The sequence below is a fragment of the Miniopterus natalensis genome, chromosome 18 (genome assembly GCF_054644295.1).
Source record: "Miniopterus natalensis isolate mMinNat1 chromosome 18, mMinNat1.hap1, whole genome shotgun sequence".
NCBI lineage: Eukaryota > Metazoa > Chordata > Mammalia > Chiroptera > Miniopteridae > Miniopterus > Miniopterus natalensis.
The window spans coordinates 6,300,063-6,327,409 of NC_142098.1; the positions used below are offsets into that span (position 1 = coordinate 6,300,063).

Here is a 27,347-nt window from a genome sequence, read left to right on the forward strand (position 1 = left end):
GATGCTCAGCTGCTGAGCCATGCCCCTCGGGCAAGAACGTGTTCTAATTGATCTCTGGTAAAGGAGCACTGATATGGGACAGGAGTCTAGAAAATAACATTTACTCTTTTTCAGTTTGAATAAACTGAAATAATGTTTTTTGTCTTTAAATTTGCTGTATGATAGCTGACCAACAGAAGTGAACACCAAAATATATTAAATAATACCGTGTTTTTCTTTATTTTGAAAGGTTTTGTTGGGGGAGGGGAATCTGTGTTTCTCTTTTGTAATGTTTTGTAACATTTTATTGGCTGATCTGATTTTAATGAGTAGTGTAAAATTCACTTATGGAAAATACCTGACTAGAGGAAAAGCACATTGCTCTAGGCTAGAGGAAGAGACAAGTATTTTCTTAGGATGTAACTCATTCAAAGAAATTTTTTATCATGGTAAAATATACATGACATAAAATTTACCATCCTAACCATTTTATGTGTATAGGTCAGTGGCAGTAAGGACATTCACATTGCTGTGCCACCAGCACCCCGCCCATCTCCAGGACTTTCTCCCAAACTGAAACTGTCCCCACTGAACAGCAACTCCCCACATACTCCCCTCAGCTAACGGTCCCTTCTTAACCTCTACCCTACTTTCCGTCTCTGGGAATGTGCCGATTCTAGGCACTGCATGGAAGCAGAATCCAGAATTTGTTTGTTTCATTCATTTTTTAAATGTCTTTATTGATTTCAGAGAGGAAGATGAGAGGGGGGGAGAGAGGTAGAAGCATCAATGATGAGAGAGAGTCATTGATTGGCTGCCTCCTGCACGCCCCCCACTGGGCATGTGCCCGCAACCCAGGCACGAGACCACCTCCCGGGCATGTGCCCTGACCAAGAATCGAACCTCGAGCTCCTGGATCCTAGGGCTATGTACTCAGCTGCTGAGCCACGCCCGCCAGGCTGCTTCATTCATTTTAAATGTTTCCTCACAATCTTATTTGTTAGTATTGGGTACATCCCAGTCCAGGTTGAATGAGCCCTGTGGGATTTAGAGAAGGAGAAGAAAAAACTGAGAACATTTGTATCATAGATTGAAAAAATGGATGTAACTCGTTAGGTATAAAGAAGGAAATTCATACTGAATTATTAAACACGAGCATGAGTTAGGAGAGGATGTGAGAAATAGACTCTTGTGCTCATGATGTTTGTAGTGATTATTTTTATCTGTATATTCAGGGATGCTTTTAGTTCTCAGCATAAAGTTCTCTTATCCTGGGCTTGGAAATTCTAGGAAATTCTACTTGATCCCATTAGTTAGACAAACCTAATAATGTTGTTTAAACAAACATCTACTGGATATTTAACGTGCAAAGGTAGAGGCAGAGCCCAACCTGTGGGCCCCTCAGGAGAGCTAACAGTTAAGCACACCTTCAAACCAATATTCTTTAAATATTCAGTATTAATTTAGAGGAGAGACTGTGGGCTGGAGGGAGGGAAGATTGGAGAAAGAGGGCCCTGATCATTGGGGTTAGTCTGCTTGCTTCATGTTGTTTGGGCCTCAAACTTGGCAAAAGGCAGGTAGGCCTTGCCCTCCTTAGGTGACATTCTAGGCATCACCTTGTTCACTTGGGGCAGGTGCCTAGAGGTCCCCCTCCCCCAACTGCCTGTCCTCGGCTGGCTTGTGCTAGCATTCATTCCAAACCCCTCTAGCAAAGGCCATTCCTGGAATGGCAAGTTCTGGCAAAGGTGATATTCTTCAGTTCCTTCTATTTCCAGTGACATTTAGTGCGTTGTACACATTGGCGCTCAGGGAAGTTGTCTGGCCCCCCAAAAAGTTTAAAATTACAGTGTAAACCTGGGGGAATCTTGTTATGGAAAATGCAGACTTTATGTTGGCATTTATTGAGGAGGGCTTTAAAGTTGGCTGTCACTTCACTTCCAGGATAATCCGATTGGCAACTGGGACGGCAGGTTAGATGGCGTTCAGCTCTGCAGTTTTGCAAGTGTCGAAAGCACAGTTCTCTTGCACATCAATGACATCATCCCAGGTATATTTTCTTTGTTTTATATATTAATTAGGCAGAGTTTGAAAGGTGTATTTTGTTATGAGGCTGTAAATATAAGCTTCCAGGTGCATGTTTAGAACTTGACCTTTGTGAAACTTGGAATTGTTTTTCAATAGACCATCCTCTCTTACCCCAAATGAGAGCAGTACTTACAGATTTTTATTTCCAGGGTATATGAGTGTGGGGTGGCATTTATATATTGTCACTCACTTTTTTATCACCTGTCCATTACAAGAGGGGGGAAAAAGCCCTTCTGATAATTGGAGGGGTCAGAAAATGTAATAAAGTGCTACCTGTTTAAGGGTGAGCCTGGTTTAAACTAGAAGCTTGAAGCAGAAGTTGGTCATTTAGTATATAATCTGATGCACAGTGGAGAGGCAGGATGCCCCGTGAGGTCTCTGTCAGCTTTAAGACCGTGTGATTGATCGGGTTTCCTGCCTCTGTAGCCAGAAACAGGTCACTCAACTTTACATCTTAAAAAAATCTTAAGCAATCTTTTATTTTACCTCAGACAAGTCGTACCTGATGGTTGCTGTCAACTAATTGCTAAATTCCTATTGATAGCTGCTCCAGCAGCACCTCCCCTACTCTGAGGAGAATCCACTTATAGGCCAGTCAGCCTGATCGTGTGTTAATCATGAACTAGCAGAGGCCAGCAGCCTGGTGATTCTTACTGAGCTTTATGCAGATCAGAATAAAGTGCCAGAGAGCCTGTGTGCAGTAGCCACAAATGTATGAACCCCTGAATTAGATTACTTAGACTTTTTTATGTTCTGAATTATCCCCATTTTGCTGATAAAACACTGGGGCTTAGGTCAGGCCAGATAGTGCCACCCACTATTGGCTAGGGTCAAGTCCAGACCTGTCAGATCCTAAAGCTCTGTTTAAAACAACCTTACCCCAGTCTTGTGTGTACACTAGGCTATGAAGACCTGCATAGAAAAACATACTTCTCAGCCTCACTTGTATGCTTGAGAATATTGTTTCCATGGAGATGTATTTTGTCTCTAATTCTATGAAAGCTAAATTTTACTGGAACAAGGATGACAGCTGAACAAAATGGTTTGTTTGCATCAGTGTTTTTCCATTATTGCTAATTTTGACACAGAACACTTCGAGGTCCCCCCTGGTCCTCTCGGGTCCTCAGTTTCTTTTTTTTATAAACATGAAATGGCCAATATTAGATGATCCTTGAGATTCCTTCTAACCTGCATGGTTTTTCCTACCTTCTTCCTCTTGGCTTGGCAAGTAATAAATGCTTGTTTTTCTGTGTGAGGAAATGCTTTCTACTTCAGATTTTAGCTTTACAGCAAGAGCACATTAACTTAGGTGGAGGCGTTCAAATGATAGCTGCATTTCAGTTTTACTTTGTAAAAGTCCGACATATTTTGATTTTCTTGATTTCTTGAAAATTAATTTTTACTTTCTTGCCAATTGAATTTCTAGCTATTTCTTTGCTTCTCTTTGGAAACATGGTTTGCATTCAGGGGAAAGCATACATATGTTCATGTATATTTTAAAAATATGTTTTTATTGATTTCAGAGAGAGGAAGGGAGAGGGAGAGGTAGAAAGATCAATGATAAGAGTCATTGATTGGCTGCTTCCTGCACACCCCCTATTGAGGATTGAGCCTGCAACCCAGGCGTGTGCCCTGACCTGGAATTGGACTGTGACCTGGTTCATAGATTGACGCTCTACCACTGAGCCGCGCCGGAGGGTCCATAAGTTCATATTTTATTTAGGAATATTTAATTGACCTTTTCAAGCCTTTTTATGAGAAGAACATAATTTATGATCTGATAAATCAAAATAGTTTTTAATGTTGTAATAAATACTTATGTTTAGAAGGTAGTTTTTTTGTAAAAGGTCATTTATTCATTCAGATGCAGTAAGCCCTTACTCAGGCTTACTACAGTTTCAGCTGAGGCTATAGTAGGAAGCAAGACAAAAACCCTTCCCACAGGGAGCTTTCATTTTAGTGAGGACAGGGGTAGTGAGGAGAACTCATGGTGACTGGGTGGAGAATGGTGAAGGGGAAGGCAGTGCTGGCCTGGGGGAGGGGTGGTTCTACTTTGTTTATATAGGATTGTCCAGGGCGTCCTCTACTGCAGAGACGTTGGAGTTCTTGCCTTGAAGGAGAGTGAGCCTCGGGGCTCAGAGGGAGGGCCTGAGGCTGCAGCCAGCGCAGCCAGTTTGAGTAATTACAGGTTCACTGTGGCTGAAGCAGGTTGAAGGGGGAGTGGTAGGGAGGCGGTGGGAGCTGGAGCAGGCAGGGCCAGGTGGGCTGGTATGGGGATGAATTCTTGGCATTTGCTCTGAGGGAGGTGGGGAGCTGGGGCAGGGTTTTCAGCAAAGGATGTTGTAGCCTAACCGACGTTTAGCATGATCACTGGTGTGCGTTAGAGGGCAGACACAGGGCGACCAGGGAGACCTGCAGAGACCCGTGCGAGAGATGGTGGTGGCTTGGATTGGGGTGGCATGTAATATATTGTTTAGTTTAGCCTGTTTTTAAACAATATAAATACAGCCATAGCAACCATGTTCTTTAACTACTTGCACCATTTACTTAACATGTATTTTGAGATCCCCTCCTGTAGACGAGGGTATTGATAGTCATTCACCCTCACTGCCTCATGGTATCCCATCCTGCGGGCATCCCACCGTTTAATCACCCTCTAGTGTGGGTGGGTGCTTGGTTTTGGGTTATTTCTGCACCCTCTTCAACACTTGGTACTGAATAGAATTTTTGCCAGTCTGATGCCTGAGAAACGGTACCTCAAGGTAGTTTTAATTTGAGCTCCCCAGTTACAAGTAGGGCTGAATAACTTTTCGTATGTTGATGATACATTTGTGTCTTCTGTTAAGTACCTATGTGTCTTTGACCATTTTTCTGTTATTTATTCACTTGTGAGTTTTCTATTTTGAAGTTCTAGTAAAATATTTTTTCAGCATTTTATTATGAAATTTTCAAACATACAGAAAAGTTGAAAGAATTTTATAGTGAACATTCCTATTCTTACCACCTCGATTCCACAATTAACAGTTTATTGGACTGGACTTGCTTGCTAATTTTTGTCTACTTGTTCTATCAGTTGTTAAGAGAGTGATGTTCAAGTCTTCAACTATAATTGTAGTATTAGTCTATTTTTTTCTTTCATTTCTTTTCAGTTTTTGCTTCACATATTTTGGAACTTTTGTTTGGTGTATATACATTTCAGATTGTTATGTCTTGGTGGAATGTCCCTTTTTTCATTATATAATGTCCTATCTGTATCTAGTAATTTTCTTTGCTCTGAAGTCTACTTTATAATATATTAATATATCCACTACTGTTATTTTTGTATTAATATTTATATGACATGTTATTTCCAACCTTTTATTTTGAACATGCTATGTTATTATCTTTGAAGTGAGTTCCTTATAGACAAAAGATAGTTGGGTCATGTTAATAAATCTACTCTGCCAATCTCTGTCTTTTAATTGTTCAATTTACACTATTTATATTTAATGTAACTATTGGCGTATTAGGACTTATGTCTAACAGTGTTGTTTTTTTAATCTTCACCCAAGGATATTTTTTCTATTGCTTTTCAGATTTTCAGAGAGAGTAGAAGGGAGAGAAGCAGAGAGAGAGAGAGAAACATCGATGTGAGAATGACACATCGATTGATTGCCTCCTGTGAGAGCCCCAACCAGGGCCCAGGGATTGAGCCTGCAACTGAGGTACATGCCCTTGGCAGGAATAGAACCTGGGACCCTTCAGTCCACAGGCCGGCACTCAAACCACTGAGCAGAACTGACCAGGGCAAGTCTAACATTGTGTATTGTTTGTTTTCTCTCTTAAATTTTTCTGTTTTTTTTCCTGCCTTCCTCTAGGTTACTTGAACATTATTTAGAATTTCATTCTGATTTATCTGTTGTGTCTCTAAATCTGTATCTTTATATAGCTTTCAAATAATTACAGTAGATATTACATTATGTATACCTACCTAATCAGAGTTTACTGGTGACATGATTTTACTAGTTTGAGTAAAGTGTAGGAGTCTTATCTCCATTTTTTATATCCCTTTACTCTTTTCCATTTAAGATATTGTTGTCTCAGATATTTCCTTGACATACATTTAGAACCATACCAGTGTTATAATTTGTACTCCAACTGTAAGCATAGTTTAGAAACTTGATGGAAGAAGGAAAGTCTACTGTATTTAATCATATTTTTCTCTTTCTGTTGTTCTTTCTTCCTTTCTAATTTCCCAAGATTCATTTTTTTATTATTTCTATTTTCTTTAGAGAACTTCCTTTATCCATTCTTTTAGGATAGGTCTGCAGGTGACAGAGTATCTTAGTTTTCCTTCATCTGAGAATATTTTTCTCTGCAGAGAATTCTATAGGAATGTTCTATTCTTCAAAATTGATATTTGACCCCCTCTCAGGTAGTCTTTGGCAGAAGATAACCACTGTTTCCAGCTCCAGTGCCCTCCACATTCCTACCCTTTGGAGCCCTCCCCTCACATCACCAGCAGAGCTGTCACCCAGGCCCACCCATTTGACCCTCCGGCACTGCCAGGCTGCCCTAGTTATAATAACCACTAACTCTGTGATGTATGTAGGTTATGGTATATGCAGGAATATCTTTTTTGAATAGACTTACATGCAGTTAATAGTGGGAATTAGTTTTCTGTAGTCAATTTCTATGCTATAATTTGGGAACTTTTTCCAGTGACTAAGAAGTTTTACCCTCCACACTAGCTCTCATATGTGATATTTGGAGATATTTGAATGGTAGCATCATAAAGGTATTAGTAAATAGCTTTTCTTTTACTATACCACTTGGTTAAAATCATGGTTACTTAGTATAATTTTCAAATTAAAATATCTTGTTTAATCATATTCTGAGACATTTAAGATAGTTTAACAATGCATTCTCCTCCCCCTCAACAATGGAAAAAAGTTACCAAGCTTTGTTATATATATAATTTAGTATTATTTCCTTTTTTCTAAAAAATAAAATAAAAATTAGGCCTTTTCTTTGTACTTAAAATGTAAAATTTTTTTATTTTCTTCTTTCTGTTCTCAAAAATCCCCTGTGGGGGATACTGCTTTGCTGATACACAGCTTTCTCAGGGATGGCTCCTAAGTGCCATGTTGGACTCCACAGGTGTGTTATTGAACTTCAGGGGAAAAACTTCCCAGACTGACTTTTCTACATTTGCTTCATCACTGCCTTGACTATCCAGGAAAGCTACGGGCCTGTACGGGTTTAGAGTAGTCTTTACTGTGTTTGTTATACCTATACTTCAAAAAGAAGTGTTGAGTATTTTCTTCAGAAATATTACTGATATTTTCTCTGTCTCTGCATCATTAACCAATGTTTAGTTCTTTGTGGTTTTTCTATTTATATGTATATGTTTGCATATACATTTGTGTCATTAACATATATATGTTTTTAAAAACTGATACATATTTTTAACCACACTTTTTCCAAACTGTGTTCCACAAGTTACATTAATCTGAGATGCTAAGTAGACTGGTACAAAAATGTTATCAGGTAAGTTACTGTATCCCTCTTTGAGAGATTCACAGTGCACATTAGTGTAGTAAGGGTTCTGGTGTTATACAATAAAGAAGTCTGTTCATCTTTGTTTATCTCAGCATCTTCCAGAAATATTTGAGTGTGGAACACTTCAGACACACAGAGGCGTTTGAGGATACAGATTTGGGAAATCCTGCAAAAAACTGAGTAAAGTTTTCTTGGTAGTGTTTTAACACATCAAATAAAATTGACTAAAGGTGATTTATATTTTCAAGAAGTTAAAGCATTCAGCTGTATTATATTTGGGGTATATTATCACATAGAAATTCCATTCTGAAATACAGCATTGATTTTGATACTTTTGATGGCCTTTAAGAATTTTTAAAACTATTGTGAAAATACTGCTTTTTTGTTGGAAAGAGATTTTTATTGTTATTGTCATTATTTGCACTATTGTTTTTCTTCTATAAGAATTTGCTTTTACATTTAAAGACCATATTTACTGTTTCAGATAGCGTGACACAGGAGAGGAGGCCTCCCAAACTTGCCTTTGCGTCGAGAGGTGTTGGGGACAAAGGCTTATCCAGTCACAGTAAACCAAAGGTTACAGGTATGGATGAGTAGAGTGCAGTTCATTTGTAGCATGATCGCTGCTTTTCCACAGCATTGAACAAAGGGTAAGGTGTTCTACCCTAAAGTTCATATAGATTTTCTTCCTTCAAATACTTTTAGTAGTTTACTAGAAATTTTTTATGGATGGTGTTGATCAGGCCAAGAGTTCCCAACCCTTTTTGGCTGATGAAATGTTTCTGGTGAGGACCTGTGTCTTGCTGGTCCATAACAACTGGTTTTTGGAATCCCCTGCTTGTGACATTTGTTGTTTAGAGTTGTAGCTGTAGAGACTAATCATACAGGGTGGGGTAAAAGTAGCTTTACAGTTGTGAGTATGTGAAACAGAGCTTATTCTTGTATTATATTAATTTTGTATTAGTTTCCATATGTAAACCTACTTTTGCCCACCCTGTATTTGGATAATGTTCTATAGGATCAAATATATTAGAGATTACTTATATAGGGTAAAGTATACTAGAGAGTACTTATATAAGGTAAGATATACTAGAGATTAATTATGTGGGTTTCATTAACTAGATGTGGCACAAATTAAATCCCAAACTGCTAAGCAAAAATTTTTATCTCTTCTAGAAACTTCCCCAAAATAGATATGAGTTCTTAGCTCTTTTTTGTTAGCTGCCACACATTTCAGAGATTTATAGGATTGTAGTTATATAAGCTGAGCAGCCCATTTAAAAGCTGTGAGAATTTTCGTTAACACAGATGTGGGCGAGGAGAAGAATATTTTTTCCTCAGTCACCTAGTGAACAAAACTATTTTGGTTTGTTTGAAGGGAGGTTGTACTTTAGAAATACTTTATGTGACATTAAATCCTGGGAGACTTAGAATTAAATAAAATATATAGGTCATAGTATTCTTTATCCTGACCTATAGATCTAGACTGGGTCGCTCAAACATGCTACTCTCACTTAAATATAAGTATCCTAAACATTTTCTTAAGACGACTTACTTTTGCTATAGCAGGTCTTAGTTGTAGGTGTAAAGTATAGAGCTGTCTGTTTTAAATGAAAGAAAAAACAGGGTTTGTCTGGGTTCTGGAGACCTCATGGCTCAATTCTACAGCATGTCCTCTTACTACTGAGGCAGGTGATGTCAGTGTCTTTCTCACATTTAATGAATCTGAGATGTAAGAAATGTTACTGCTTCACTTTCTCAAGGACATGAAGAGGTTAAGCAACGACTTCGATGATGAACAGTTCCAAAATGTTTAAAACTTAAATTCTTAAAACTGAATTTGTTCAACATTTGAAGGTTACCTCCTTCTGAGAGCATCTCTTCCAAAATAATAGATTAAATTTGTGAACCCACAGGTTCATCAAATGAAGTTGGGGAATGGTGATTTTGACATTTGGAAATAAACCGTAGTACGTGAAATGATTAATTTTTTAAAAAAATAAAAGTTTGTTTAAAAGAAACATGGTTTTCTTTAAACATACCTCTTTACACCCTCCCCCCCCAATTTGAGTCTTGGCTGGAAGAATCTTTTTGGCATTGCGAAATGGTTGCCAGAGTTTCAAAAGCTGAAGGCACTGATAAAACACAGTGTGCTTGGGTGTTGATTGGTTGTGTAAATAGTTGTTAACATCATAGGCATATTAATTTCTGTATGGAAAAACTTTCAAACCATGGTGACTTTATCTTTAAAAGGAACTTTTCTTGTTCCATAGGATCTACCTCAGACCCTGGAAGTAGAAACAGATCTGAATTATTTTATACCCTAAATGGGTCTTCTGTTGACTCACAACCGCAGCCCAAATCGAAAAGCACATGGTACAGTGATGAAGGTAACCTACAGCTGATGCCTCAGAGAAAAGGGGGCTTCCCCAGTATATATAGTGGGGGAGCAGGATCGCTGAACTGAAACATTGCACACAGTTTGAACTGCACTGATGAGGGGAAGGAGACATTTAGAAACTCTTAGCAGCTGTTCTCTGCCTAGCTGATCTGTTGAGTGCAGAAGATCTCTAGAATCAATGAATCATTTGAAGAACTTTCTGTCTGGGTCTTTTTCTCTTTAAAACACTTTCTGTGAAGAAAGCTTCCTTGGTTCTGGGACATCATGTTCTTCTGGTTTATTCTTTTCTTTCTTTGTCTGTTCAACACATATTTTTTGGGTACATACTATGTGCCAGACATTCTTCTAGGCATCGAGGTTACATGTGAGAAAAATAGACGTGGCCCTTACCCTTTCTGTGTTTACGATCAAGCTGTGAAAATAGACATTGATCAGATGATCACAGAAACATGTAGAATTGCTATGGCAACGAGGGCAGGAGGGTGTGTGGTGTTGTGAGGTATAAGCATGGTTTTGCTTGGGGCCTCAGGGATGTTTCTCTGAGGAAGTGACGAGCTTGGATTTACCAGAGGAGTGTGGTAGATAAAGTGGGAGGGGACAGAAGGACCATTTAGGCAGAGGGAAGAGCATATGTGAAGGCCTCGTGGGAAAACGGAGCCTGGTGTTCTCAAGGACTAAAGAGAGTCAGAGTGGCTAGAACAGAGAGAGGGGCATAACATTTTATGAGAAAGGAAAACCGGGCCAGGGCTCTTGGAGCCTGGTGGCCCTTTTAAAAGGAAATGGGAAGCCACTGAGGGATTTTCAGCAAGGTGTGACCTGACCAAGTTTCCCTTTGGAAAGGATAATTCTTGCTGCAGGGTGGGCAGTGGGTTGGAGCAGGGAGTGTGTGTAGGCAAGGGCACCCATGACGGCTGTTTGGACTTGGTCCTGAATGAAAAAAGCTGGAACTAGGCATTTGGGGAAGAGATGGGGAAGGTGGATGGCTATGAGATAGGTGGGAGTGAACTGACAGGTCTCATGGAGAGACTGAAAGTGAGAGCTGAGGAAGAGAGATGTCGATGCTGACTCCGTGTTTTTCAGCTTGTGTGCTGAGATGATTGCGGAGAAAGGCGAAGGATTGCTTTTGAATACATTGAATTTGAGGGGCTTTTAGATTTCCTAGAGGTGATTTGTCACGTAGGCAGTTGGAGATACAGATCTGGAGCTTAGAAGAGAGGGAAGAGCTAGATAAATGAGTCTGTAGGTTGCCTTCATATATGTGGTGATTACAGTCCCATGAAGAGTATGACCTGAGGAGAGAGTGGGGGTGGAAGGTGTGGGTGAAGGCTGAGCCTTGAGGAACTTAATGGCTGGGAGGTGCCATTCTCTTCACTCTCTCCTCTGAGCTTCCATCATCTTTAATGTTACCATTCTCTTGTTTTTTATTAGAGCTTTTTAAGTTTGTACATGTAGACAGCATACTCCCAGTTCTGCATATTTTGAGCTTTGTATACAAGGAATTGGACTGTATGTGTGTTGTGTGATTTCCGTCCTCAACATTATGATTCTCAGATTCCTCCGAGTTCTGGTGCATGATCATGATTTTTCATTGCTGTGTAGCCTTCCATTGCTGTGCAATATATGAATATACCACAATGTAAATTACCCATTCAGCCATCAATAGACATTTGAATTATAACCAGCTTGAAATCGACATTCTTATACGTGCCTGGGGTCTGTAACTGCGAGTGGAGCCACTGGTCATGGGAGGTGTACCCCTTTTCTGTACCGATTGCCCAGAGTGGCCCCACCAGCTCGCATGCCCGTCGGCATCGTGCAAGGCAATTGCTCGTTCCTTACCCTCACCAGTGGTTCTGTTCTGAGACCTCTGACTTTTTAAATGTCAGCTTAGACCTTCTTTCATCTGTTTGCTAGTGAGGGCAAGAATCTTTTCATCGATTTGTTGGTGGTTTAGGTTTCTTCTTTTGTGAGTTGCCTTTTCAAGTCTAGTGTTTTTTGTCGTCTTCTTTCTGATTTGTAGACCTTTCTCAAATTCTAATCCTTTGTTGGGCACAGGATTGAAATAATTTCTTCTTGTTCGTGGCTCATCTTTTCACTCGTACTGTGATGCCTTTTAATGAACACGTAGCTCTTAGTTTTCGCATGGCTGTGTTCTTCAGGCTTTTCCTTTACTGTTTGTAGACTCATGTTTAAGAAGTTCTTCCTTTACTGAAGTCTAAAGAACACTCTTCTGTGCTGTCTTCTGAAAATTTATAGTTTTGCCTTTCACATTTGTTTTTAAGCCACTTGAAATGATTTTTGTGTAGAGTGTGGATACCTGATTGTCTCCGCACTGTTTATTAAGCTCTTTCTTTCCCCACTGTCACAGTGCCTGCCTGGCAACCGTATGAGTCATTTCAGGGAAACAGCTTTCGGCCTTGGGGTCTCTTTATCGTATGTTTGTTTTCATGAATTTCTGGTTTTGTCTTTATTCTTTCCTCTTGCCTACTTTTTTGTTTTTCTAACATTTTAAGAATTGTTTTTATTTATTGGTTGATGAGAGAGAGAGAGAGGGAGAGGGAAACATGGATTTGCTGTTCCACTTATTTACGCATCATTGGTTGCTGCTCGTATGCGCCCTGACGGGGGATTAAACTGACAACCTTGGTTATCAGGACGATGCTCTAACCAACTGAGCTGTCCAGCCAGGGCCTCTGACTTCTTAGGTTGTATGCTGAATTCACTAATCTCTTTTTCTTTTTCTAAAATAAACTATTAAATCTATACATTTCCTGTAGAGGTCTTACTTTAGCCATGTTCCACATAGGCTTGTTTTTCTCTTTTTTTCCCCTCCTTTATTTTAAAAATTTACGTCATCATTTTTTCTTTGATCCATTTGCTATTTAGCAGCATCTTTAAGAAATTTTTTGGTATCTTTTGTGGTGGTTTCTAACTTCACTGTATTATGGACAAAACATAGAGCCTCTGCAGTACTAATCAATACTAGGTTTCTTTGGTTTGGACAGTTGGGTGGAGAAGGTGGAGGTAGGTGGAGAGTGAAGAGCACTGGTCAGGGGGTATCTATTCTGTGGTGCCTGCGAGAGACCCACTGAGAGGTCAAGTGGGCAGTGGACCAGATGTGCACATTAATTTGTAGGGCTGTAGGGCATATTTAACATTATTGAATACATTTCTCTAATTAAGAGTAACTCTTTATAGTTGCCGAAGATTCTGCAAAGTCGCTTACAGAGCTGTCTCCAGAGTTGGGACGAGACTCGCCACCGCTGCAGCCTCCCTCCATGAACTCACTATCCAGCGAGAACAGATTCCACTCTTTGCCATTCAGCTTGACAAAGATGCCCAACACCAACGGGAGCATTGGGCACAGCCCGCTCTCTCTGTCCGTGCAGTCTGTGATGGGCGAGCTGAACAGCGCCCCCGTCCAGGACAGCACGCCTGTGTCCGCATCTCCGGGGAGCGCCCACGGTCTGGAGGTGGGCTCATTGGCGGAAGTGAAAGAGAACCCACCTTTCTATGGGGTGATCCGCTGGATCGGGCAGCCACCGGGACTCAACGAAGTTCTCGCTGGGCTGGAACTGGTAACTTCATTCCTCCTAAAAATTGCACTTCTCTGCTATCTAGGATTTTGTAGATTTTCCCCTATTATATGCTTTTGGTGAAATGTTTGTCGTCAGAAGAGCCATCACTCGAGCAGTTTCATTACCATGTCGCCTGACCTCCTCTGCCACCCCTTGAGCACCTGGTCACTTGTCCTAAGTGATAGCAAGTCATCGTCCAAAGGATAATAGAGCTTTAGGTTCATATGTTTAGGCTCATTGTGTTAAGCAGAATACAGTAAGGGAAGCAAGGCCTTCATCAGCTTCTCTCTCTCTCTCAGCCTCCCACCTCCCAGTCAGGTCTAATATTTATATCATTGGCTTTAAGACTAATCACCATTTTAAGAAATGCTTCGGATCTTTGCTAGAGGGAGAGATTTTCCCTTTGGAGATTAAGAAAGTATATTGTTTGATATTACATAATCAGGAGAGGGGAATTTGAGTACATTTAGCTTTTATTTAAATATGTTTCTCGTTTTATTTGTATGCTAGTGAATGCTGTTTTTTTCAGGATAAAATGAATAGCCTCTTCTCCCTGCCCCCAAGTTTTAATACTTTGGAAAAGATGCAAGAGAGTCAGTTACCCAGAGCAGGTTCAAGCATGTCTTTGGAAGGGAATCCAGAAAGGACTTCATGCTGGATTGAGGAGTTAATTTCTTAAATCATTGGCTGATTAGTCAGCCCCTTTTAGATGGAGTTTCTTAGTACAGGTGTGGTGCAGAATTCAGAGAAAGGGTAAACTCAAAATACGCCTTAGTCCTTTGAACACCGTCTTTGCAAGAACCCAAGTGATGCAGTGGGTGCTTCTCTTCACCAGGAAGACGAATGTGCGGGCTGCACGGACGGGACCTTCCGGGGCACCCGGTACTTCACCTGTGCCCTGAAGAAGGCGCTCTTTGTCAAGCTGAAGAGCTGCAGGCCCGACTCGAGGTTCGCATCCCTGCAGCCGGTCTCCAATCAGATTGAGCGCTGCAACTCCCTAGGTACGTGCCTGCCTCCCACTTCTTGCCCATTTGGAGCGACTCTAGGTCTGATCTCGGGCCACGTGGCAGTAGGCAGTGATGGCTGTGTAGATGCGTGTATCATCAGCATTCATTAGTCAAGTTGTTACCTGGTGTGTAAGAAAGTTACAGTTATCCTAACGGGACATTAAAAAAAATTACTCAGGAAAACATGTTTGAGATTTAAAAAATGAAAAATAGATGGATTTACTTTTCTTTTCCTGGGAATCACAAACACTTAATTTTCAACAGCTCAGGAGGCAGGTAGGTGGCCAGCGTGGCTCAGTGGTTGAGCGTCGACCTATGAACTAGGAGGTCAGGGCTAGATTCCCAGTCAGGACACATGCTCGTGTTGTAGGCTCGATCCCCAGTAGGGGCCTGCAGAAGGCAGCCGATCAGTGACTCTCTCTCATCATCGATGTTTCTATCTCCCTCTCCCTTCCTCTCTCTGAAATCAATAAAAAAACCAAAAAAAAACCCAAAAAAAACTGTATTTATAGGAAGGCAGCACTAGTATAAGTAGTAGTTTAGGCCAGGCCGTTGTGGCTCAGTGGTTGAGCGTCGACCTAGGATCCAGGAGATCGTGGTTCGATTCCCGGTCAGGGCACATGCCCGGGTTGTGGGCTCAATCCACGGTGGGGGCGTGCAGGAGGCAGCTGATCAGTGACTCTCATCATTGATGTTTCTCTCTCTCTCCCTCTCCCTTCCTCTCTCTGAAGTCAATAAAGACATATGAAAAAAGAAGTAGTTTCGATTGCTTGATGAGGATGGAGCTCGTTGCCTGTAAGGCAGCGGTTCCTGGTGCTGCCCCCTCCTTCTGGGTGATGGTGGTAAAGCATTTCAAGGGCTCAACAGACGTAAATAGGAAAACCATCCTTATGAAAAACAGCTCTCATTACAGCTGAAACTGTACTTCAGAATTTTTGTTTTCTTCTCCAACTTTAAATGAAACATCTTTAGACAGATAGTAAAATATTTGGGGAACAAAACATATCATTGGCAGGTGTTTCTTTGCATTAATTACTTAGTGTTCTGAAGTGGTCTCTGACTGTGAAGGACGCGAGGCTGAAGGTGCGCAGCAGTGTTTTACAAGCCCCGCTGAGTAGCGGTGAACCCAAACCAGCCCTTAACTCAGCTTTCAGTTGAGAAACAAATTTTGCATCAAAATGCAAAAAAAACCTATTTTAAGTGTAGACATATACAGGAATGCCTATTGCCATAGTTAAAGAATTACTGTTTTCATTTTCATCTCTTTAGCCTTTGGAGGCTACTTAAGTGAAGTAGTGGAAGAAAATACTCCACCGAAAATGGAAAAGGAAGGTTTGGAGATAATGATTGGAAAGAAGAAAGGCATCCAAGGGCATTACAATTCTTGTTACTTAGACTCGACCTTATTCTGGTAAGTTTACCATCAGCTCGGGAGGAATACCGTGCTCTGGGGGCAGGGGCGTGGGGGGTGTGTGTGAGTGAGTGGGGGGCGAGTGAGAGACAGAGAGACAGACAGATTGCTAACTGCCTCTGAGGAAAGCAAAAGGGAGGCTTGCGTTTCATTACACACTCCTTGGACGCTGTTGACTGTTGTCTCATGAGCCTGTATCCAAAAAACTAACCTGTGGTGTAACGAGATGAAGGATGCCTAAGAGGTGAGTGACCGTATCCCAGGTGCAGCCGCTGGCCTAGGGTGTGTGGGAAGCCACGTGCCTGCCGAGGGGAAGAGCAGCGTCTGGCGCGCACATCAAATGGCCTGAGTGGCCGTAAGCCCCTGGTTGGAGGGTGTGTTTGCTTCACTAGGTAGAGGGGATTGTAGAATGACTTTACGTAAAGAATTGTTTTCAGGAGAAGTGTAGTCTCCTTGTATGTGTAATTTATTCCCAAGTGGACCAACTTAACGTGGCAAGAAGTTTTACACTGGAGAGTGGACCAAGCACACAACCAGGCGTGGTGAGAGTGACCTGCTGGCTCCCTGCAGCCGGGGCAGGGGAAAGGACGGTTGTGGGGTGTTGGAAACTTAGAGGGAGGGCAGAGAATAAAAATGGTTTTGAGGGCAGAATATACTTTCAGTCTCAGATGTGTTGACAAAAGCAAGAATTGATACAATATTCTTTAGGTTTCCTGATACAAAATCTTTTTTAGCAAAATGTTTTTCTTTGATACCAGAAGTTACCGCTGTCACTCACAAGAGATTTTGGCATTTAAAGATTTGATTTAGACTCTGCCCTGGGCGCAGGGGGAGACTAGCATGTACCTTGTGTGTGCTATGTGTTGGCTGTGTGTTCACCCCGGGGACTCAGTTTGCAGACTTCCTCCCTGTTGTCTCTTTGCCCTCTTTCAGCTTTTTCAAAGATGTTTCCCCAAATAGTGAAAACATATTTTAATCCTTTAACACAGTCAGTCTCTAGCTTGCCTTCTTTTTTTTAAGAGGATGTTTTTCCCGTTGCTTTTCAGAGAGAATGGAAGGGAGAGAGAGAAACATTGATGTGAGAGACACACTGATTGGTTGCCTCCCGCACGCAGTCGGGCCTTCGACCAAGCGAGTAGTGACCTTGGTCATAATCGAAACTGGGGCCCTTCAGTCCTCAGACTGACGCACTAACCACTGAGCCCCCCGGCCCGGACTCCAGCCTGCCGTCTGGACACTGGTCGCCTTCTTAACCTGGAAGGATCTCCAGGCCCCGACGATGGAGCCGTGGGACCCTACCAGGGCTCCTGGGATCCTGTATCATGAATTTGCTTGTTATTTGTTCTCTAGACTTTGTGGTTTTTCTCTTCGCATTCTTTTCAGTATGTATTTCTCAAGAAAAAATTAAAAAATAGGCTTACAGCATGAGGAAAATACTCTCTCTGTTTTGCAGCTTGTTTGCCTTTAGCTCCGTCCTGGACACGGTGCTGCTTAGACCCAAGGAGAAGGACGACGTGGAGTATTACAGCGAAACCCAGGAGCTCCTGCGCACGGAGATCGTGAACCCGCTCAGGATGTAAGTGCAGCCCTGCCGCTTCCTTAGCTGGTTAAATGCATCATTATTGTTGAGAGTACTACAGATGTCCCCCTTTTTTCCCCATAGACCCCCCTCCACCCTGCATCCGCCCCCCAAGCCCCAGGCCTTCCCCACATTACTGTCCATGGGTTATGCACATATGCATAGAAGTTCTCTGATTAACCTCTCCCCACTCCCCCACCCCCACCTTCCCTCTGAGCTCCCTCAGTCTGTTCCATGCTTCTGTGTCTCTGGATCTATTTTGTTCCTCAGTCTGTTTTGTTCGTTAGATTCCACATATGAGTGAGATCATGTAAAACTGAGTCAGGAAGAATCAGAAAACCTGAATGGGCCAATAACAAGTGATGAAATCAAAGCAGAAATAAAAAAAGTCCCAGCAAACAAAAGCGCTGGTCTGGATGGCTTCACAGGGGAGCTTTCTAATTCTTTTAGTTGTCGCGTTAGATAGTTTACCAAAAATTTTTCTTGCTCTTTGAGGTAGGCCAGCAGGGCTATGAACTTCCCTCTCAGGACTGCTTCACTGTGTCCCATAGATTTGGGTTGTTGTGTGTTCATTTTCATTTGTTTCCAGGAAGTTTTTTATTTCTTTCTTGATCTTATTGGTAACCCGTCATTGTTTAATAACATGCTATTTAGCCTCCATATGTTTGATTATTTTTGAGTGTTTTTACTGTAGTTGATTTTTAATTTCATGCCCTTGTGATCTGAGATGCTTGATATGATTTCAATCTTCTTGAACTTGTAGAGACTTGTTTTGTGTCCTAACATGTGGTCTGTCTATGAGAATGGCCCATGTGCAACTTGAGAGGAATGTATATTCTGCAGCTTTGGGATGAAATGTTCTGTAAATATCAGTTAAATCTATCTGATCTAGTGTGCCATTTAGAGTCACTCTTTCTGTGTTGTTTTTTTGTCTCGAAGATCTAATCCAGTGAAGTCAGTGGGGTGTTAAAGTCCCCGACTATGTCTGTATTGCTGTTGATCTCTCCCTCAAAGTCCTTAAGGTTATTATTGATAAATCCTTCTTTCTTGCCATTTTAATTCTTTATGCCTATGTTTCTCTATTTCTTCCTGTTATTACAGCAGTCTCTTTAACATTTCTTGCAATACTTCTATTTCTACTTCTTATTATAGCAGTCCCTTTAACATTTCCTGCAATGCTGGTTTGGTGGTGATAAACTCCTTTAGTCTTTTTTTTTTTTGTCTGGGAAGCTCTCTATTTCACCATCTATCTTGAATGATAGCCTTGTTGGATAGAGTACTCTTGATTTCAGTTCCTTGCTTTTCATTACCTTGAATACTTCATGCCATTCTCTTCTGGTCTATAGCGTTTCTGATGAGAAATCAGCTGATAGCCTTATGGGAGCTCCTTTGTAGGTAACAGATTGCTTTTCTCTTGCTGCCTTTGATTCGCTCTTTGTCTTGAATTTTTGGCATTTTAATTATGATGTATCTGGGTGTGGGCCTCTTTGGGTCCTTCTTGCTTGGGACTCTCTGTGCCTCCTGAACTTGTGTGAGTTTTTCCTTGACCAGGTTAGGGAAGTTTTGTGTCATTATTTCTTCAAACAGATTCTCTAACCCTTGCTTACTTTCTACCTTCTCTGGCACTCCTATGATGTGAATATAGTTATGTTTCATGTTGTCCCACAGCTCCCTTAGACTGCCCTCCTGTTTTTTAATTGTTTTTTTCTTTTTGGATCTCTGATTGAGTGATTTTTTTCTACCTTGTCTTCTAATTCACTGATCCGATCCTCAGCTTCCTCTAATCTGCTGTTTATTCCTTCCGGTGTGTTCTTTATTTCTGCTGTCATTCTTAATTTCCTTCATAGTTTCCATATCTTTTTCATGCTGTTGAGCATCCTTACAATCAGTATTTTGAACTCTGTATCTGATAGATTGCTTATCTTTGTTTCATTTGGCTCTTTTTCTGGAGACCTCTCTTGTTCTTTAATTTGGGGCTTGTTTTTTTGTTTCCCCATTTTGGCTCCCTATTTGGGTTTGTTTCTATGTATTAGGTAGGCCTGCTAGGAGTCTCAGTCTTTTTGGACCATTTCTGGTACAGGCCAATGTCAGACGCTGTTTGTGACTGGCCTTGAGTACCCTCTTTGGAGCTATAAACAACCCACAGCGTGAGGTCCCCTCTGTTGGGGCTGGGTGTGTATGGACAGGACCAAGAGGCACAGCAAAGTCTGCTTTTCCAAGGCCTGGGTCCAGAAGCAAATCAGGCAAAGACTCAAAGCACTCTGAGATCTGCCTCTGCCTGCAGGCTGATTCATCTGATTCTTTTAATGAGTCTCAGGCTGTAGAAACTCCCCAGGTTAGGGCGAGAGGTTTTCCAGCAAGGTGGGGCAATTGCTTCCCCCTCAGGCAAAAGCTGCTTGGAAGGTAAATGTCTGCCTCTGCAGTATGGGGGAATGACTCAGCAAAGGAATCCAGAGGGGTGCCCTCTGAGCTCTATCTCCAGAGGCCACAACCCTAGATTCTCCTCACACAGCTGCAGTCCATTCTACCCTCCCTCTGCCGGAGCCCAAGGTGAGTGGACAGGAAACTCTGTGCGTTCACTCTTTAAGAGGGTGCCTGCATTTCCAGCCATCTCTCCCTGACAGACAGAAACCCAGCTGCTTTTCACAGCCAGGTGTTATGTGGACAGGTTTTTCAATTCTGATGCTCTGGGCTGGGGAGCCCAACCTGAGCTGTAGGCCCCAGAGTCCTCAGTGGGACCCCTCCACAGCTGCACTATTTCTCTGGACTTTCAGCTGCTGCCTGTGGGAGCCCAGCCAGCCCTCTTGTGCCTCTGCACCTCCTACCAGTCTCTAGTGGTCTCCACTTTTCCCCCTTGGTTATGAGGATGCTCCCCAGCTCATCTGCAGTTGCAGTTGATTATTCAGGATGGTTTTTCTCAATTTTAGTTGTAATTCCAGTTTGGTCCTGGAAGAGTGTCAGTGTAGCTTCCACTCAATCTGCCACCATCTTTAATCTCCCTGCAGAATTATTTTTGCTTATACCTGGTGTCCTAGTTGCTGTTTCTTTGTAGAATAATTAATTTATGCCTGGTTTTTATTTATTAAGAAATGGGTGGAAACTCATTGCCTTGATGTAGCTTTAATAATTTTTTTAACCTTTGGTCCTTGTACTGCGTTTACTCATTTACTTTCTTAAATCTGGCCAAGGTATAGCATGTAGTGTGTGCCATGAAGTGATGAAACCATTTGGTGGAGTTTGCTACAATTTAGCAATTGTAGGAGCTGTAGAAAAAGCAGATACAGTGGGATTCCTATCTTCTGAAAGAGTTCATTCTAACACTCTGACAGTCATCATGCCTATTAGTCTAATCGATACACTCTGGCTTCTTAAACTTAATTTTATTTGAGAAAAAAGGAGCAAGGGAAAATTTTTATTTGTAGAGTAGCTACTCTTTATTCTTTTGTATTAGAAACAAATGATGTGTATCTTATCAACACATTTCTTGGTTAAAGGAATATATTTAGACCTCCACCTCCCTTAAAAAGATTATGTTTTTGGTCCTTTCCTAGTTTAAGAACTATAGATATGTCTTTCTTTGGCCACAGGAAGCAATTGTAATGGTTACAAATATAAGCGACGAGACATCTCATAAGGACTTTGATACATAGCAATAGAAATATGTGATCATGTCTCATTGTAAACCTTAAACTATGAGGAGTTAGGGCCATAGAGTATAAAACCAACCTGTCCATTCAGGAATATAGGGAGCACACTATATAATTTAAAGTCCATACTAAATAAAATTATATTTTGTGCCATACTTTTCTTATTTAACAATTAAAATAAAAATAGCTTGAAATAAGATTTTGACCTAAAAATTCAGAAATATAATAAAAAAATCCTGAAATATAATGAGCATTCAGAATGACGTACTGTACAACATGCTAGGAAAGGAAATTATAAGTGAATAGATTTCCTACAGATATCTTTTGATTTCCTAAATTCTGTAGTGATGAAAATGTGTAGTTTTTACTCCTGAAGATAATGAGGCTTGATTTTTCCATCAATTATTTTGTATTATTTGTGTTATGCAAATTTTTAAACGTACTGTATTCCCCCCACCCTCTCAGTGATTGATACGAGACAAGACAGAAGAAGTCCCAAACTCTAAGGCATGCTCCACTCCCTTCCTTCCGCCAAACACCGTAGCCCATTACCAGGCATTCTTAGGATACTGTTGTCCAACCAGTTAAGAGTCACGGTTACCTGGGCTGTGTCACCCTGTTTGCCGGCCCTCAGGGTTCCCTGTGTCTGCAGCCTCATAGCTGTGTCAAAGCTGACTGGTTTTATTTGGTACTGAAAGCCCTGCTTTCTGCATTTCAAGCTCCTCAAAGGCACAGACCCTTTTTTCTCACCTTCCTCATTTTTGCATTCCCAGCAGCTAAAAGGTCAGACTACTATGTAAACACTAGGTGTTCAATATATGTTGGCTGCAGAGTTAAGGAGGGAATGAATAGTCGATATAAAAAGTGGCTATAGGATTAGCCAGACAGTGGTTAGTGTTTCAGCCCCAGGACCGAAGGGTCTCAAGTTTGATTCTGGTTAAGGGCACGTCAGTTGCAGGCTCGATCCCCTACCCCAGTCTGGGCGTGTGCGGGAGGCAACCAGTTGATGTGTCTCTCCCTTTGGTGTCTCTCTCTCCCTTCCACTCTCTCTGAAAAGCAATGAAAAAAATATTCTTGGGTGAAGATTAAGAAAAAAAGATCAGCCATTAGCCAGATCTGACTGGCCCTTCATAAGCCCACAGCAGCCTCTGGCTTCTCTTCTGATGCCATTGTTAGAATAAGAATTTGTCACAGATTGACCTTGAACATATTGAAGGTATCCTATATTCCGACAAAGATGAGAGAAAGTCACAATTATGATGATGGCTTGATTGCAGATTTTAGATTTCAGTTTCTTATCGGTGACCCTGGTGGCTGTTTCATCCTTTAGCACTGAAAGAACTCTCTCAGAATTGTTTGTTCTCTTCTATAAAGTACGCTTCAATTTCTTAAGCAAGTAGTAGTAAAAATCCAGTCATCATAAATTAAACTATTTTTTCTTTTATTAGTATGGGGTAGTTATTTTTAGGGTATAATAGTGTCTGGGATAATTCTGATTCTAGATTCTTTTGTTTTTTTGAAATATGTTTTTAGTGATTTCAGAGAGAGAAAGGGAGAGGGAGAGAGAAGCATCACTGATGAGAGAGAATCATCGATCAGCTGCCTCCTGCACGCCCCCTCTGGGGATTGGGCGGGCCACCCCGGCGTGGGCCCTGACCAGGAATCTAACTGGTGACCTCCTGGTTCATGGGTTGATGCTCAACCAGTGAGCCACACCAGCTGTGCTGATTCTAGATTCCTAATTTTTCAAACCTCACTCTAATAAATTCAATAAAAGGAAAAACGAAGAAGCCTATAATTGTATTTTTCAAAACAGTTGTCTAGCCTATTGATTTATGACATGGTACAGTTATATCAGATATGTGTGATTATCAAAATATATTGATTTAATGTATATGTATTAATTCATATTTTTTACTAACAGATATGGATATGTGTGTGCAACAAAGATTATGAAACTGAGGAAAATACTTGAAAAAGTTGAGGCTGCATCAGGATTTACCTCTGAGGAGAAAGGTGACTGTGTTACCTCGCAGGAGATGCACTAAAGAGCTTGGGAGCACGTGCTGCACGATTGGCTTGGCCAGATACGGGCCTGTGTTGTTGTGGGAGCTTATTTCACGATAGGAGCTTCTATGTGATGCACAGCTTCCTCCCTTTTTAAATATGCCGTCTCTCTCCTAAAAGGCAGTAGTGACGTGGAATAGTGGACCTGAGAAGCTGGCTGGTTGTACGGGTTAAAGGGATACATGGGCGTTTCCTTCCCACCTGGGCTCTCTCCGTGGGCAGGGTTGCACTGGCTCAGCCACATTGTCCCACCTCGTCCTCATCACAGAGGGACGCGGTTACGGTCAGAGTCAGGGGTTCCGTCTGTTCATAGCTGACGGCTGTACTCAGAGATTCAGCTCCCCACTTTGAATGTGTTGACAGCATATTGAACTAGCTGTACTGTTCAGGGACTCAATAAGTATTTAAATGTCAGGAAAATGCAAGGTCGTACTTCAGTTTCATTTAACTTATCTTAAACCCATCAAAAGAAATTAGAATTATTTCACTATATGTGAATTATTATACTTTTTCAAATGCAATAAAGTTACAACAAAATTAGAACTTAATACTTCATCATATCCTTTGTAATTTTAGTTAGAAAAACTTGAGAACTGTGCTTTTAATTGAAATAAGATTGATTGTGAAATTGAATTGGGTATAGGATTATGACTGCTGTAAAAAATAGAATGATTTTAAAGTGTTGTCAGTGACTTATTTGATTTTTTAAATTTTCTCCTAGATCCTGAAGAATTCTTGAATATCTTGTTTCATCATATTTTAAGGGTAGAACCATTGTTAAAAATAAGGTAACTTTTAACTTTTTGTAGAAGTGCTGGAAACATTTCCACTGCTACCATCCAACAGACACAACTCCTTGTGACCACTTCATGTATTTGTTTAGGGATCTTCATAGCCTGTACTGCATATTAATCTTACATTGTCTTCACACTGTTACACTTGACCTGAGGGATGAAGCCCATGTACATCTGTGCTTTTAATTGTCACCCTAGCAATAAATGTCATTGCAAATCATCTTCTTGTAAAACTTTATAGGTACTTTGTACTGTAGGTTCATGAAACCTTTTTGAGAGAATCTTATCCCACCCTGATCGAACACAGTGAAACACTGACACCGCCACTCACAAGTTAATTTGCCTGGAATTAGCTCCTGTTCCCAGCTCTGTCACGTAGCCTTTCCTCTGTCAGAGGGGAAGCCTTGAACTCACACAGGAAGGTTCCTCCTGAGGCCTCAAAGTAGTGAACTTTTTCAGGTAGTTTGAATGCTGAACCTTTCTATGTTTTAGTCGTCTCTCTGTTGAAAATCTTGCTAATATGCTATTTATTTCCCTAAAATTTAATCACAGACAAGAATCTTACTCATTTCTGCCTTAAGTGATGTGCTTGCTGCCAGTGTTGAACTGATAGATATGGAGAAAGAGGGGCGCAGTACCAACAACTATATTTCGAAACTGTTTTGGGTGTTCTCACTAATGGCATAAGGCAGGATACATGAGCGTCAAGAGTACATATTTATTATCTGATCAGAGATGGTAATGGCTGTATGTGCACCTAGAAAATTCTAGAGAGTTGTTTGGAAACGACTAGTATTAATAAAGAATTTATAATTTGACCATGTAGGGAAACCATGGAAAAATCAATAGAATTTCTGTGTACCCTCCAGCAAGTATGAAAAGGGGATAATTTCATATTTTATGAAAGTATAAATTGCCAAGAAATCAATTTCATTGAGATAGGTTTTTTAAAAGACTTGCACAGAAGTGAAAGCTGACTTGATTAGTTAATGAGAGAGTTTGTGTTCTAAGTAGAAAGATTGAATAACTTAAAGATACTAGGTTTTTACAAAATAATTTACACATAAGCAAGACCTTAATTTAAAAAAAAACTCAGGTGATTTTAGAGTTTGCTACAAGATGAAATAGGTGAAAGCATTGAATTTTTAAAAAAGAATTCTATAATCTGTGAAAGTAAAGCAAAAGATATTAAAACTGTGATACTGGTATAAGATTAAAAATTCTGATCAATAGATCTGGACAGAAAGCTCAGAAATAGAATGAACTACATGTAGCATTTCAGCCTTCAAACACAAACGAGGAAAGAAAGGTATATTTAACCCATGATGTAGGAAATCTAGCAGGGAATTTGGGAGGAAGAAGTCACTTCTGTTTTTCATCTTGAAATAAATTCCAGATGATTAAAATAGTTGTCACCTTCTTTGTCCTAGCCCAACACACCTTAGAGATATTATACTCCCAGTAATAACACAAGATGTGCCCTGCAGGGCTCTCAGGGCATCGGGGAGGGGTCACACACAGGAGCCTATCTCAGCTCTCAGGGCCTGTGGAGCTGAGGTGCACTGCCTCCTTCCCCCTTCAGCAGCCTCCTCATGTTGAGAATCCCTGGTTTAAAGATTATAAAAAGATATGGAAAGGTACTTTGAAAGTTAGCCCCCTTTCTCCCATGTGTCCTTTCTTTCTGCAGAGAGAGTCAGCTGCCGCAATAAACAGGACAAGTACCTTAATGTCTGGAACAGCCCCAGAATGCTCTTAAATGATGGAGGAGGCAAAACAAGGGCTTAGATGCCCAAGGATAAATGCATATTTGACAACAAAGTCAAACAAAAACAGAATTCCCAGAAATAGAGTAAAAATTATATATATTTACATATATATATTGTATGGCTGAGAAGGGTACCTCACTGGAGGCAGCAGGCAAAGCTAAAGAGAGAATTTCCCATTTGGAAGGTAGATCTGAAAAAATTACCCAGAATGTAGCTCAAAGGGGTAAGGAGTTAGAAAACAAGACAGAACAGATAAGAGGGAAGGAAGATAGATTCTAATTATAATTTTAGGAGGTGGCATCAGAAAGAATAGGGACTTGCAGGGAAGTGCCTGTCCTGCCCTAGATCTCAGGCCCTTCATTTCAGAAATGACAGGTTTGGTGTAGAAGCCTCTAAGGGTCTGTCCCATTTAGGCATGTAGGAATTTATTTTCCTGTTTCAACATTAAATGCAGTTTGCTGCTTTCCAGGTTTGGACAATACCAGTTTTACCCAGTTTAAAATTTTACCCAAGCATATTATCCAAATATTCAAAAAAGAATGTTTATAAAATAAATCAACGCACAAAATAAATTCACTTATATTGGTATTGTTAATTAAACACCTTGCTGACCAGCTATTTCGAGCCAGAACTTGCCCATGCAGCAGGCTACTTTTCCATACTTGAATACTCGTGACCAGTCAGCAAGGTGTTTAAAATTACTTAACCTCATATCTGCACTTACATTAATTTAAGTAATTAAGTTAACTCATGACCGGTCAGCAAGGTGTCAAGTTGAACCAAGTGATTTTAGCTTCTGGTTATGACACAGTGCTTCTTGATTGTGATGTTACTCCATTATTTTTCTCCTGATCCCTGATGAAAACTAGGACAAGAAATCATGTTTAAGGTCTTATGCAGAAGACATTTAATTATTTTATCTAAATTATTGTCTTTGCCCCATTGGTCTGAGTGTCTGAAGTTGCTTCATCAATTGTGTAGTTTTCTGTTCTCAGACACTGTTGGTGCAACTTCACGTTTTGATCTAAGAGTTTCATAAATAATGTGGGGGTTTTTCTGCATGTTTTTTTAGGTCAGCAGGTCAAAAAGTACAAGATTGTTACTTCTATCAAATTTTTATGGAAAAAAATGAGAAAGTTGGAGTTCCTACAATTCAGCAGTTGTTAGAATGGTCTTTTATCAACAGTAACCTGAAGTTTGCAGAGGTTAGTGATCATTACTTGTGTTTTATGTGAAAGTTCTTAAGAGTGTCAACTACTAGTAGATTCAATAACTGTTACCTTTAACCCACTGAGAACAGTTAGAAACACAAACTGTTAACAAAACACCAATTTTTCAAAAAAGTGCAGTGTTTCAATTTTGTCCCTGTAGAAAATGCCTTAGAATTAAGACTGAACTTTTTGGATTTTTGTGCCAAAGGAAATATCAAGCTAATTTGTAATTTGAAAACTTTTAAGTAGTTTAAAGCAAAGAAGATTTATGTGTGTTTTTT

At 40.7% G+C, this 27,347-nt stretch overlaps 1 protein-coding gene across 1 annotated transcript in view; it reads left to right on the forward strand.

The window, feature by feature from the left end:
* Positions 1-27,347, forward strand: part of CYLD (CYLD lysine 63 deubiquitinase) — a 39,743-nt gene that overhangs the window by 8,288 nt on the left and 4,108 nt on the right. The window contains exons 4-13 of the mRNA XM_016205003.2: positions 1,921-2,026; positions 8,090-8,188; positions 9,879-9,995; positions 13,205-13,584; positions 14,420-14,585; positions 15,861-16,002; positions 17,456-17,578; positions 23,153-23,244; positions 24,017-24,083; positions 26,928-27,060. Of these exons, the coding sequence (XP_016060489.2) occupies positions 1,921-2,026; positions 8,090-8,188; positions 9,879-9,995; positions 13,205-13,584; positions 14,420-14,585; positions 15,861-16,002; positions 17,456-17,578; positions 23,153-23,244; positions 24,017-24,083; positions 26,928-27,060 (1,425 nt within the window). The remainder of the gene's footprint in view (positions 1-1,920; positions 2,027-8,089; positions 8,189-9,878; positions 9,996-13,204; positions 13,585-14,419; positions 14,586-15,860; positions 16,003-17,455; positions 17,579-23,152; positions 23,245-24,016; positions 24,084-26,927; positions 27,061-27,347) is intronic.